This window comes from Tursiops truncatus, chromosome 6, assembly GCF_011762595.2.
Source record: "Tursiops truncatus isolate mTurTru1 chromosome 6, mTurTru1.mat.Y, whole genome shotgun sequence".
Lineage (NCBI taxonomy): Eukaryota > Metazoa > Chordata > Mammalia > Artiodactyla > Delphinidae > Tursiops > Tursiops truncatus.
Window position 1 is genome coordinate 80,198,688 of NC_047039.1, and position 14,600 is coordinate 80,213,287.

At 32.2% G+C, this 14,600-nt stretch overlaps 1 protein-coding gene across 5 annotated transcripts in view; it reads left to right on the forward strand.

Moving 5' to 3' along the window:
* The window catches only part of ZCCHC7 (zinc finger CCHC-type containing 7), a 298,145-nt gene that overhangs the window by 206,033 nt on the left and 77,512 nt on the right, over positions 1-14,600 (forward strand). For all 5 annotated transcript variants that reach the window (XR_012332595.1, XM_033858289.2, XM_033858287.2 and 2 more), the window contains exon 6: positions 1,995-2,030. Coding sequence is in view for 4 of the 5 variants with exons in the window: in XM_033858289.2 (XP_033714180.1) it covers positions 1,995-2,030 (36 nt within the window). In the remaining variant the exon portion in view is untranslated. The remainder of the gene's footprint in view (positions 1-1,994; positions 2,031-14,600) is intronic.

Genomic DNA, 14,600 nt, shown 5'->3' on the forward strand with positions numbered 1-14,600 from the left:
TATTGTCTAATAAAAGAAAAGAAGTTTCATGTCTTCCAGTACTAATTTTCTATATCAGGCATCATCTTCATATACAGAGCAATCAGATGATTGTTCAAAAACCAAGTAATTCTTTCTTTTATTACTAAATTGCTGCAACACAAGAAAAGGTCACATGGTAGAGTGGCATTCTGCCAGTGTATGACAACTCAGTGATTGTGATTTTTCAACCGTATTATTCTGAGGACACTGTGGTAATCAAGAACTATCCATAACTAATGTATAAATAACTGCTTGCTTATCTCTACAGTAATCCAACTCAAATTATACATACACAGCAAAAGCTTATGATAGAAGGTAGGAATGAATATTTAAGGGTATATTGTACATTAGATCTATGTGTGTAAATGTGTTTATAAAAAATATGTGTGTGTACATACATAACACACACATTTGTAAGAACTTTTGTGTCCTACAAGTTTGTGTCTATTATTTGGTACCTAACATGATCTTTGCTTCTGAAGCTACTTTTTACTTTCTAATAATAGTTTCCTTTTGATCAGTGTTGTTCATCCAGAAATTACTGTCTATAAGTGGCTTTCTTTTAGTCAGACACCTTAGTTTACATGAATGTGACATTTATATTGGAAAGCTGACCACTAAATTGTCTAATTTACACACCTTTCTTTAGAAAATTACATTGGATGGTTAAGCTTAAGATGCATAATGGATAAAATTTTCAGCATGGTTGGAACATATCTACTTTTTTTTGATCTAATCACTAATGATGGTATAATCAGTAGAGATTTTGCCATTCAAAAGTTATTTTCTGAATTATTGCCATACCCATAATATTTTTAGATTGTGTGAATCATCTTTGTTACTTTTATCCCTAGCCTGAAAAATAAATGAAAGAGGAATGATAGATCAGGTAAAGAATTGTTTCAAAGTATATGTCAAAGATTATAAAGGTTTAAAAAAGATTTAACTCATTCTAATTTTAGGTATGCATATGTGTATGTATATGCATATGTGTATATACACATTTTTAAACAAAAGCTATAAATTCACATTCACTTTAAGGATTGCCATTTACTTAGCTTGGTGGTTTAATTTATTAAAATCATTGCTATAATATAGTTATTAAAAATATTTTCTGTCTTCAACAGTTCTTTTTCTGAGAAGATAGTAAACTGATCAACAATTCATAAAGAGCTCAGTTAGAAGTGTCTCTTAACAGAGTCGTAATTTAAGCATATGGAAAGATTTATATGTGTATCCATAAGGAAATATCTCCTAACTGGTTTTTGTTGTTGTTGCTGCTGTTGCTTTTGTTTTGTTTTGTTGTTACCTATTCTGGTTTCGGTAAATCCATCTTTTATCAAAGTATTGAGGTTTTATTGGGTTTTTAAAGTTATATCTCTATAAATGTAAAGATGGAGAAGACAACTTTTAAGGGAAAAGGCATGGACTTCAGATTCTTGAGGTTGTTTTTTGTTTTGCTTTTTTAATACTCTTGTTATCTATGTCATAGAGTATTGAAAGTTAGTAGCAAGTGATTAGGTAAAACATCAGAAATATATAACTACTGCGAAGGCTTCTTAAAAGCAATTGCTATTAAATTGTTTTCTGTCATACTACCAAGGTTCAAAATGTTCTTTTAGAAGGTGTACTTGGTGAGTCTTACTGATTTTGACCACTGCTGTTCATTTATCAGTTTAACCGAGTTATGGCTCTTAATCACATCTTAGTACCCAAAACTTCTAACCTGAAAAGAAAAAAAAGAGAGAAAACTTTGTAACTGGCTTTCTGACAATGGCAGGGAGTGTGTTAAACCAGTGTAAAATTCAATTAAACTGTCTAGCCAGGTTTTTGAAGCTGAAATGCAGACCCTTTCTGTTAAGCTTCTTATTTTCCTGTGACCGACACCAGTGGATGCTGGGTTATGCCAAAACCAACAGGCTGTAAAGTACCTTGTTTCATGCTCCCAGCTGATCAATATTTTTATTTTCCAGGCTTGCCCAGAAATCTGGAGGCAGTATCACCTAACGGTAAGTAGAAACACCGTTTTTATTTTCCCCAAGACCCAGCCTATTTACCCTGCTCTGAACTGCTGACCATAAAATATAGACAAGCATCTTCTACCGGAAGATAATAAACATCTGAAGAGTTTTTGCACTGAGAAAGCAATAATACACTTTTTCTCTTCTCCTCTGCCCACTCCTCTATCCTTTATCTTCCTGCTCTTAAAAGATTTTGATTGTCTTTTATTACTCACATCATTTAACGATTACATCATGGTATTTCTCAGTCTTCCTAGACCACATTCATTAAATTAAAGGGGAGAAGTATGCTAGAAGCAAAAAAATAGTAGTAATCCAACATCTTTAAAATGTTGTATCTACAGTCCACAAGCATACAGTCCACACCATCTTCCATTATCATTTTTCTGGCTTTACTGAAATGTTTACACATATTTTTCAGTGAAGCTAGAAAAAACTTAGTGCATCTTTCATATAGAACAATTCAACTGTCATATCCTTAAGCTTCTCTTGACATTCAAAGTGTATAAATATCTGCTTAATACCATTTAAGTTATTTAATTCTATGGTTTCCTCTTAGTGTGATTTTAGGCTAAGTAGGAGCAAAAACAATAGTTTGCTGTGGAATCAATTGGTTAATGCTCAATATTATGAAGTCAGTTTATTTTTATTATTTAGCTTAAATAATTTCAATAATTCACCATAGCCCTACTTGTCATTTCTTTTAATGTATTAAATATGTTGTGCTGAGCAAGAGACAACATTAAAAATTACTCTTGTAATTATACAGCTATGCAGTATATTTTAAAGCAGTTCTTTAAAGTTTAACTTATTAAAAAGTTTTGTTTATAGGAAGACGTAGTAAAAATAGAAAGGGCAGAGTTTCTACAAAACACGTCTTCTTACTGCTCTCCTCTTATGGAGTAAAAATAAACCAATAAGTAGACTCAGTTGTGCCTATCACAAGCCCAAGAAGTACACCAAGTGGTTTGTTTTCACATTGTTATCACTGTTTAATTTGTTTAAAGATTCTCAGTAGAAAGCTGTAATTCCTTAACTATCCTCAATCCCAAATTGGGTTTTGTTAAAAATCTTTAGTGTTATCCCCTACTCCAAAAAAAAATTTAAATAAATACATGCACATGGGAGCGCACACATACACACACACGTCACACATATATGTTACAGGTGTAACTCATGAATATGTTTGTGTTAGGGTAGCAATTTTTTTTTATCCTAACAGGCTATGGTGAAATTCTTAGCCTAAATTTAATTGGAATCCAATCATGTATTACACTTTTCAAGATCACAGTCACTCTTTGTAACTGTATAGCAAGTTTTTCATCAACATTTTTTTTAAGTAATAGCCTAATGGATTTGACATTGCATTAATTTTCCTTTCTCCCCTAAGTTAGAAAATTCCAAACTTGAAGTATAGAAAGTACTATTTTAAAGCCATTCTTTTCATTATTTGCACCTGCATTCTTTTATATAACTGTCACAGAAGGATAGAAATCAATGTTTAGTATAACAGAGATATTTGAAGGTTCATTTAATATTGTAGCTTTTGAAAAACATAAATTGTAAAAAGAATAGTTGGGGGAAAAAAATAAAAACAAAACGAATTTGTCTTTGGGGAAATTACAGTATATTCTATCTATAAGTTTAACAAAATCATTTTGAAAAGTTTGTCTTAATTTGGAATCCTGATTAATTTTTCAAAGTAATATTGAAATAACTATCACAATTCATAATTATCAAGTTTAAATTAATAATTAGTCATTAAGAGTTAGTTTACGGTGCAAGTATAAATGCAAAACAAGTATATTTATAAACATGTACATCTATATCAATCCAGCAAAATAGCCAAATAATTATACATATAGGAAATATCCTAATGTGTGCAATTGAGCAATATTTAATCTTGAATGAAAGCAAGATGCATGATGAGTTTAGTCATCTTCAGCTCTTTTACTAGGCGATGGACTGCCATCTATTGACTCATAGTAGCCCTCACACGTGAATGTGGCGTCAATCAGGGCAATGACCGAGTAATAAAGCCCAGGTTAGAACTGCTATTGTATATTCATTTAAACCAATCTTCTTAAAACTGGGTATTTCTACACTTAATCGTTGATTAATTTCTTTTTCTAATCAAAATATGCCCATTTCTTACCCAAAATAAACTATGCTTTTTGAGGGGAGAAATTGATTTGTATATCTGATTTGGAAATGTGTACATTTAAGAAGTTTTCTATTGCTTTTATCTGACTCTCAATCAGTGAGAATAGAAGGACGTTTACACAACCTAAAGTTTAGCTACTAAATTTAAGATCTATCCAGGAATCACTTTCTTTAAAAAAAAAAAAAGTCTATAGGTTAAACAGAGTTTTATTTCTCAAACACATAAGAAAGATAGTAAGTTGACTGGTGTAAATGGACCTGTGAAATCAAATCAAATCAAAGATTCCTTAAAACACATTTTCCTCATTCTGAAATAAGAGGAAAATTTAAAAAGAGAGGTGTTCACTATTTTCAGCAATTTCATGAGAGATCAAATAAAGTCTCCTTTACAACTTATATGAATAGAATAGCTTTTTAACCAGACTTGACTAGACTTAATTAATAAAAAAATAAGACCATCATTCTAAACGGTACATGCTAATAAAACTCTAAGGCACTACATATATTTTTGTATATGTACATATGTATCCATATTATAACAACTATTTGGCCATGTCATTTTTCTTTATATATTTTAATGGCTATAAAATTATGTCATGTAATTTAATGACTTTAGATTATCAATTTGGAGACCGGCATGGGAAAAAGAAAAATATATGATTTTTATTTAGCAATTAAATAATTTCTCCAAATAGTTTATGTATTTACCTCCTTCAAAAAATGTTTGGAAAGTTTTTTAAATCTTCAGTAATATAGCACTGTTCTTATATCTTAATTTGTTATATTTTCAGATTTTGGTAAAGCCTAACTTTGAATATTCTTTTTCATCTTTCAGATAACTTATTCTAGATAAAAAAATTTCCCTCTTTAACTATTCAAGAAGGAAAGTCCCTTCCCCCATCCCCTGTCATTTCTAGTCTCATTTATATTAAAAATCCTAGGCCAAAATGGCCACCAACAGAGGTTTACAACCAGCAGAATTTTTAACTAGTAGAGGCTATAATTTGACATGCTTTGGACATTTTGTTAATCTTGTTTTTAATCTACTTAAAAAAGTAACCAAGAGTTTGCTATTTGGGGTCCGTATGTATTAAGAACCAAAAAGGACAATACATCTTTTATGTTTAATTTTGCGCTTGGATTTCTTTATGTGCATTGTTAAAATGTGTTACAACCTACTACCTTTTATTTTAACTAAAAGTTTAAACAGGAAGAAAATGTAACCTTTTTGGAAGAATTAAGTTTTAAATGTTTCTTTATGTGTAAGGTTTGGAATGCCTAGAATTCAAAAAGTAAAATACTTGCTCTCAGGGGCATGGAGAGGAGTAGTTTCCTTGTCTTCCTTTCTAGTCTAGGAAAGGCTTGTAACCTGAGTTTACTAGTAATTAATAGTAGTCTTACCTGAACCAGTTGAATGCCAGAGTATATCTTATAGACAATAATTAACAATATCATTCCATCTTGCCACTCAGTTTTCTCTCCTTACCTGGAAACATCAATTTAGAAATGTGTTTTCTGGATTTTCACCGTATGGAAACAAATGTTACTCTCTAAAACATTCTCTGCCATACCATAGAATAGGTAACCCTAAATGTCAAAAGATTTAAATTTAATTTTAGAACTATGTTTTACAGTCCAGAAGGAAAGACTAAGAAAGTGGAATTTGGTTATGAGGCAGTAGCTGTACAAAGGGCTTTATCCTGGAATTATGACGAAAGTTAGGGTGGGTAACAATTTTCTACCTAATACTAAAATGGAATATATTTTACTTAACTTAAAATGAGAAAAACTTAAAAGAGTCTAAAAGAGTTTTAAAAAGTCAGCCTCAAGCCAGAACCTTTTATTTTCATGGACAAAAATTCTCTGTCTCTCTCTCTTCATTGAATATATGTTGGGAATCCTAAATCTCAGAATCTGAGAGCTCCTCGGCTACATAAGCAGAACTGCGAAACCCACAAGAACCCCATCCACACAGTAGATATCAAGAGATAGGACTTTCTTTTTTCGTGTGTGTGTGTGTGTGTGTGTGTGTGTGTGTGTGTGTGTGTATCAAAGGAAATAGAACTGGTTACATACTGCATTTTAAAATGTCAATTACCTTCAAATACAATGAGAACTAGGCCTCACTCTATTTTAGAATTATTTAAATAAACTTTTCTTCATACGTTTTTTTGAGGCCTGGCATACAAATTATCACAAACTAAGACTTTATAAATTCATTTTGGAGGCTCTTATTTTTGGTTGTTCAATTCACTTTGCCAATTTCCTTAAGAACTGGGAATACTCTTGTTTAAATTGTAGGGGTTTTTCCTCTATGTCTTGAATCACTGTGGTTAAGTGTTGCTATTAAGATAGTACATCTCTGTCAAATTTTCAGAGTTTTAGTTTTTATTAAAAATGCCCCTAATACTAGAACACTACTGAGGTGAATATAATCATGCTCTGAGGATTCAGATGGTACATGACTATTTTGTGGTACCTCAGGGCCATTTTTCCATTGTAGTACTTATAAAGTAAATCACACTGCTTTCTGTTTCAAGTTACTTTGGGGTCTGAATAAAAAGAATTTTCTGAATAATCATTGATAACTTATTTTTCTAAAACTCCATCAATGATAACAGAGATAGAAATACATTTGGACAGTGACCAAAATTTTAAAGATTTTTTTCAAATGGAAAATTTATGTGAATGCATTAATATTTATTTAAACATTCACCTTGGTCTTAAAGAATTTAATGTCAACATTTTGCTAATAATTTTTTAGTTCAGTCTTACCATGTTTTGAATTTAGTGTAAAAGATAATTACTACATTTACAGAATAGGTCAACTGATTTTTTTCACTAGCATGTTGGACCACATTTGCTAGAACTTATCATTGGAAGCAATTGGAAAATGCAATTTCAAAGCAAATGAAACCTGGAATTATCAATCTCAATAAATGAGATTCATTTAAAAATAAATACAATTTGCCAAATCATCAAAAAGCAATTTTCTAAAGCTTCTGTAAAAGGAAGGGGAAAAAAGTGAACGTTGTGAATTATAAATGCATATGTTATTTTTCCTCTCACAATGTGTTGCCTCAGATCTCTAGACATTGTGTGTATACAAACTTGTTTTTGAATGGGAGTAGAATAAAATTATTAGATTTGAATATAGTTTATTTCTATTTATTGAAGCACATGGGAGAGCCTTCATATTTTCATTTTGTCCGAGAAATATTGAAGTGTCATCCCTTTCAGAGAGAATGCCCAACTTATTTGATTCTAATATTTTAATGCAAAAATTAGTTTTAAATGGGAAGTCAATAATGGAATATTTTGAGTAGTTGTTTTAATATATTTAAATAATATCAAGTGCTTTATGAAAATAATTCTAATGTAGATTTGCTTTATGAAAATAATTCTAATGTAGATTTAAGTGTTTCAGATAATCAAGCAATGAAAAGTATGTAGCATTCACACAATTTAGAAAAGATTCTTTACAAATGTTTTGGCCTACAAACAGCTGTGTTTTTGTCATTTTCTAAATCTTTAATGTCCTGATCACCCATCATCGTGATTTCTATTTATTTTTTATGTAGTACATGTTGCTAATAATAAACTAATTGAATCTAAAACTCTAACAGCAACTTCCTTTCTTCAGTTGACAAAACAATGCCTGTGCTTGTTTATATGCCCCTTAGTGGCTGGCAGCAAAGTCTATTACGTTTAAGACTTACATATTTACTGTATGGACTTCAAGTTTTACTTCTGTTTTAAAAATGTAAAGAAATTCCTATTGTGGTCTTTATTTTCTTACCTGTTAATAAATGTCTCTCCTGAGGATGATAGAAAGATGGAAAATTACATTTGGACTTTTGTTCAAATGTAATTGAACAAAATTTTCTAACTTTTTTTCTTTTCCCTAGTTATGTTCACCTTTACTTACAAAGGAATTATAGTTAGTTGTTGTAGGGGCAATTTCTTCTTGATACTTAAATTTTATGGTAATTAAATTCCAATTTCTAAGTATTTATAATTTTAATATATATATATAACATTTTTAAAATATTTTCTTTCTTTTCCTTAAAAAACACATACATTATTCATATAACCCCAAAGAAAACTACGTTGTTTTTTTCCTTGAAGCTCTACACTTTGAAATACTGTCCCTGTTATGACAAAAATGAATGTAAAACAGGTAGCCTGAGAATCTTCAAGATCCGTGAAGTTTAACAGTGCACAGTATATAATAAATTAGAGTTCAAAAATCTGAAATGTTGAATGGTGCCTATTCTTTGTCATGTTAAGTACACGTAAAGAGCATACAACTATTAGGTAGAATAATTTTAGCATATTCAAGTGATTATTTTTCATATGTACTTTGAATGGGTGATTCACGTATTCCTTAAATAAATATATTGCAGGTGATTGAGCTTGTCATGATCTTCTCTGGACATTTCAGTGCAAGAATAGAAGTAAAGTATACTGGACCAGTGATATATGTATTAAGCATTCCTTTTAGTAGTCATGCATGTGAATGACATGGTAGATTACAGTAATTCCTAACAGGTCTTAAGTATTTAGGAATCACTTAGTCATTCACAGTCATGATCAACCATAACCTTTAAAGGTTTTGGTCAATCATTTGACTAATCTGCAGGAAAAGATTCATGAAAGAACCCCTTGAGTTATTGACATGAACAGTCTCTCTGAACTCGTGTTACATTTTCTGTTATGGTATAAACTACAGTTGTAAACTTAAGTTGAATTAAGTTTAAGGTTTTAGAAGCAAAATCTCTTAAAAGACTAAAAGTTAATGAATTACTGATAAACTCAGTCAGATTTTAGACTTGAAATTCATCTGCCATTTGATCCCCACATGCCAGAAAGTCATGAGAGTCATATTTTTGTACGTTTGCAAATATTTTCTTCCAGCTATTTTGAGTTCGGCAGTGGTCCTCCAAGACCAACAATTCTGGTTTTTTAGAAATATCAAAACTATTATATGAAGAAAAATGCTTCATGTTTAGAAGACATTTAACCAAAAATATATTTTTAGTATCTTTGGAATTAAAAGAGATTGTCACCTTAATTGGTGTACCACTACACTGGCAGATCACATTTTAAAAACAAGAAATATTCAATGGGAATGTTCAGAAATTCATATTAGCTTTGTAAAAATAATTCACTGTGTGAATCAGTTGGTAATAAAGCTGTCTCGATGTTTTAATTCCGATTTTCAAAAATCATACAAAATTAAATCTATTAGCTAGATTATAAGGTCATCTTTATAATGTGTAATATATCCATGGCTATAAATACCCATTTTACATAAATATTGTTCCTTTACATGTATTTGTGGATTACCCACATTTCTTTTCAGTTAGGGGAACTAAATTTTGGTTGTTCCTTAACTTTCATTTATATAATAAAATCTCAATTCTCTCTTTCTTGGATCTCTCACATTTCATTTATTTGTCTTTGTACCGCATTTCCTTCTCATTTTACTGAAGTCCTTAGAAAAATGTGCTATAAAATTCGGCTGAAAGGGCAGACTTATTTCTGAGGAAATTACTAAGGAATGTTTTTTATCATAATATAGGGGAAAAAATGCCAGCTTTGGGATCAAACATTGGTTTAAATTCTGGCTCTTTCATTTACTAGATATGCAAACCTAGTTAAAATATTTCCCTTCTGAGACCCTCAGTTTCTTCATCTGAAAAATGGGTATAGTGCCTTCTAGAGCTGTTATAAGTATGCAGTGAGATAATAAATGTAAAGTACTTAGCACAATACCTAACACTTAGCCTGTGTTCAACACTCTGTGAGCTCCAATACAGCAAACCCACAAATTCCTCACTCCTGTAGAGACAGCAACTGGACTAATAGCCCAAACTCAGATTATATATTGTGAAGCCTTTTATATGCCTATGATGAGGAGATCCGTAATGCTTTTATTATAAGGAGGAAAAAAAATTTTTTCCTCCTTATAGTTATTGAAATTAAAATCCCCACAAGCAGTGACTTTTGTTAAAATTATTTACCTCAGTTTTCATTTTCTAGTTATTTATGCTTGTCTTCTTACTAGAAATGTAGGTAAGTAACTTTTAATTAAATTACAGCAAACAAATTATTTTCTTAATTTGATTTGCCTAAAAATCATTATAAAGACTTTTAAGAGTAGATCACAAACATACTTACTTTCTCTTTTAGTGAAAATGACTAAATAAAATGTGTGCCATATAAAGATATAATGATATCATTTTGAAAAAATATATTGTTAATAAATGTATAATTCTTAGGTGGTAACTTCAGTGTCATCTGAATATAGTCATGTATCATAACCAAATATAATACTTTCTGCTAGTGGTAGAGGGTTTATGTTAATCAGATGAGAAATGAAACAAAATAGCATATCAGTTTTTTGCACTTCAGGTAAAACTGCTTCATGGCCTTCACATGACTGATGCCAGAAACCAGCCTGATTTCACAGCAAAATGTTGAGTTATAAGAGCTTGTTCAGTTGTTTTGCAGTCTCCCACCCGTATTCTCATATAGGTCCAGCAAAAAGGGCAACACAAAATTAAGCACTTCCTCAGTGGATGTGATTGGTATTCTTTCAAAGAGCATTCCTATTCCATGTTTGTTCTTTAAGACATGTAGGAGCTAAGATGGAGCATATTGTAAAAGCAAAAAAGCATTACTTCCCCCCTTTAAACAGGTACTTACAGCTGTGGGATTCTCTATCTTTGTGACTGATGGTTAAGAGTATTTCAGTAGAATAAGCACGAGTGGGGTATGGGGAGGGGGAGAAGTATGTGTTGTAAGTCATATGGAGTTATGGCAAAAATGAAAATCTCGGGGCTTATTTGGATCCCGTGTGTATTAGCTAATAAATATAATAAAGCTGTGGCTCTTTTATTCTACAATTTTTCAGTGATAGTTTATGTTCAATTGTATGCAAAATATATAAGCAGATTTGAATATGTTAAGCCCTGCGTGTGGTTGGTAGATGTATATTAATGTGGTTTCTGTGTTTTATAGTCTACCCCAATAAACATTCAGATAAAATATCCATGGATTCACACATGTATGTGTTCTTCTCTTTCCCTTCCCCCACATACTGTCTCCATGCCCTCCTCATCCCTCCACCCTCCATCAAAGCTTGTGGTCGTTTTCCATCCATGTACTAAAAGGTTCTTTGTAAACCAGGCCATTTGTCCATCATTGTTTGGGGTCCAAACAGTGGTAAGATACCCTGTCACCGATCCCTCGTACTATGAATGGCAGCTCCTCTCCGGACAATTGGCGGAGGGGCCAAGAAATATTCCTGAGAGGATTATTTAACCTTTCAATTTAGAGGGCACAAAGCCTGGCTGATTAATGAACTTTCTGATGGGCGCCGATAAGCGGATCTATTTCTTTATTTCCCCTAAAAGTGATTCCTTCTCCTGTCCATATTACTATAATCTTAAACATAAAATGTGGCAAATAGATTAAAAAACAGCACTAAAGAGTTTATCTGGCTGGCAAACTGAAGGAGCTAAATTAAAATTGGTAATGACAGCAGTGGCTCAGCCTCATATATGGTTTTTAAATGCACTGTGTATTTTGAAGAGACTTATTCTCCAGTGTGACTGGTAATGACTGCTTTGGGTGCAGAGTCTGGGGCTGGCTTCTGTTATCCCCCCCCACCCCCCAAAAAATGAGTTGTGTTATCTGGATGGCTGCAGACACATACGCATCCCCCTTTCTCACTGCATGGGCAGACAAGGTCGATAGCATTACAAGGTATTTGTGGCAGTGCTTGTTTCAGTTTTCAGAGCTGCCAGTTTCCAGGCGGATTTGAATTACAAAAGAAGAAGCTGGCATGAAAATTGAAAGGTTTTATCGGCTGGTCTGAAGCCTCATAGCACATTGCTTATTTATGCAGTCCATTTGCACCAGGAAATATAAAAAGGAAATACATTTTTAAAATAAGGCCATAAAGACCCAGATATGTTTAAGATGGCAAATAAAATATAGATACCTATAATATCTTTCCAGGAAACGATTTTCACTTAATGTTGCACATTACTTCAGAAGAGCATTTATGTTGCTGTCATAAATTTGTGCGTTTGTGTCACTATGTAGGTAGTCTCTGGGGATTAAGAAGGAAGCCTTTGCTAACTTACTTTAAAATTAAAATAGACAGAGGGATAGCTCTGCAGTTTGAGAGCTACATTGGATTTATTTAAATAGGGTGGTAAATTAAACTTAAACTAACATTTTTGCATTCCATGTAAAATTAGCTATGGCCCAGTGAATAAATGCCACTACCTTTGGAGAAAATTGGGATACTTTTTAAGCCATGAAGATTTAGAACATTCAGGGGGTGAATTACTGTGATCCTTACTGTCTTGCATATGTTCATTGTTCTCTGCTTACTGAGGTTTTCTTTTTTGTTGTTGGCTTTTTTGGGGGGTAGGGGTAGAATGTCATTTACAAAAAGAAAAATCATAAATTAATAAATTTAATAGCTCCTTTTTATAAAACTTATGCTTCATTCATTTTAGTCTGCAAATATATTGGCTTTCAGATTTTGCCTAACACTTAACATTGTGAATATATAATCTGGTTGGAGTTATACCAACAGTTTACTTCTATTCTTATTACTGTAGCATAGTTTTGACTTGAAAAAGATACAGTCATGTAACCCCTTACACTCTAGGTTACGTAAAATGAAGATATAAGTATACAAACATACAGTACTTCAAGGACGTCAATAACCACACTGGTCATTTGCAACCTTCAGCCCATTGGCTTGTAAAACTTAAGAGTATCCAAAAGAGGGGTAGGGAAGAAATTACATGTACATAGGAAATATCAAATCAATAAAGCAACACCCTTTATTCTGCTGCAATTCAAATGAACACTGTTTTAGAATCTGTTTTCCAATAAAGCAAATTACTCTCTGCTAAACCATGAGAAATGCAATTTTTTGCAATTTTCGTTTTCACCAGTGTCTGGTACCTTTCTCATGTTTTCATGACCTGGACTAATTACTTCATGTAGTTTTTTTTTAACAGAGAAAATATCAAAAGCATACACGTCTGCTGCATGCTAATGTTGTGCTGTACATTTTTTCATGAATTTTCATAAGGATTTTTTCTACATAGCATGTGTGGCTTAATGATGTAATCACCCGATAGACTAGAAAATGCTCCAAAGGAGAGGTTCCGGTCTGTTGTGTACATAATACATGTTTCAAAAATCTGCCTAATTAAGGAATTACCCAATGGATTGGGAGTCTGTTGGGTACATGACATAGTTTTTTAACACATAAAAAATATAGGTATATCATTATATATGGTGTTTTTAATGGCATTTTTAGGATGTAGGGGAAATTAGTAGCAGTGTCCACTGGAATGCAATTGAATTCTTTCTTTTCACTGAGGAAAACTTAAAAATCTTCATAAAGGAAGCTTTGTTTTAAAATAGTTTCAAAGCCTTTAGCTTGAGGAGAGACCTTCTTCCCCGAATTTCTCAAAGGGAAGTAATACTGTGAATATTTGTCAGAACAGTATGCAAATGGAAGGCTTTGTCTAAAATCGTGGGTGGAATAGACCTGGAATTCAGATCCCCAGGTGTGAGGACCCACCCCAGAAAAACACTGAAAATGGAGGACAAGACATTAGCCTTTGTATCTTTGGTCATATGGAATCGTTTTTTGCCTTTTCAGACTCAGCTTTGGTTCAGTTCACTGCGAAACTATTTGCCCAACTTTAAAATTTCTTCCTTTGATTCCTTTAGGCCCCAGCTGTGATTTTCCTTGAATATGTACCAGTTACATTTCTGTTGGCATTTATATTGTGAACAATACCAAAGGAAAGGGAGGGCATCCATTCTTACCCTGGCTACTTTTCATAAAACTAAATAAAATACTTAGAAAACTATATCTGATCTCTAGAGTAGGTAGTAAAAATAATATCTTCAAATAGGGGGAAAAAGTATATTTTAAATTCAAACTTTTGTTTTGCTCAAATGTCAAATTCATGCCATTAGGTCACTTCAACTAGTGGACTTTGACTATGTTGGCAAACTTTTGGTTTGTTGTAACATTGTCTTGGCAAATCCTATTTGATTACTTGGGTTGAATATTTTAAAATACTTGAATATTGGGAGGAGGCTTGTGCTGTTAGTGAGTTTATTAAAAGAAGAAATTGGAAATATTTTTGAAAGAGTAAGGTAGTTTTCAAACATGAAAAGCATAATTGATTTGAGAGGTGTATATACAAATGTGACATAATTGATTTGAGAGGTGTATATACAAACATTGATATACAAATGTTCAGAAGGACTGGAGCTAAGCTCAGTGCTTTATCAATGTTACATTTGGTCATTAATACACTTACTTCAAGTACTTAATATATT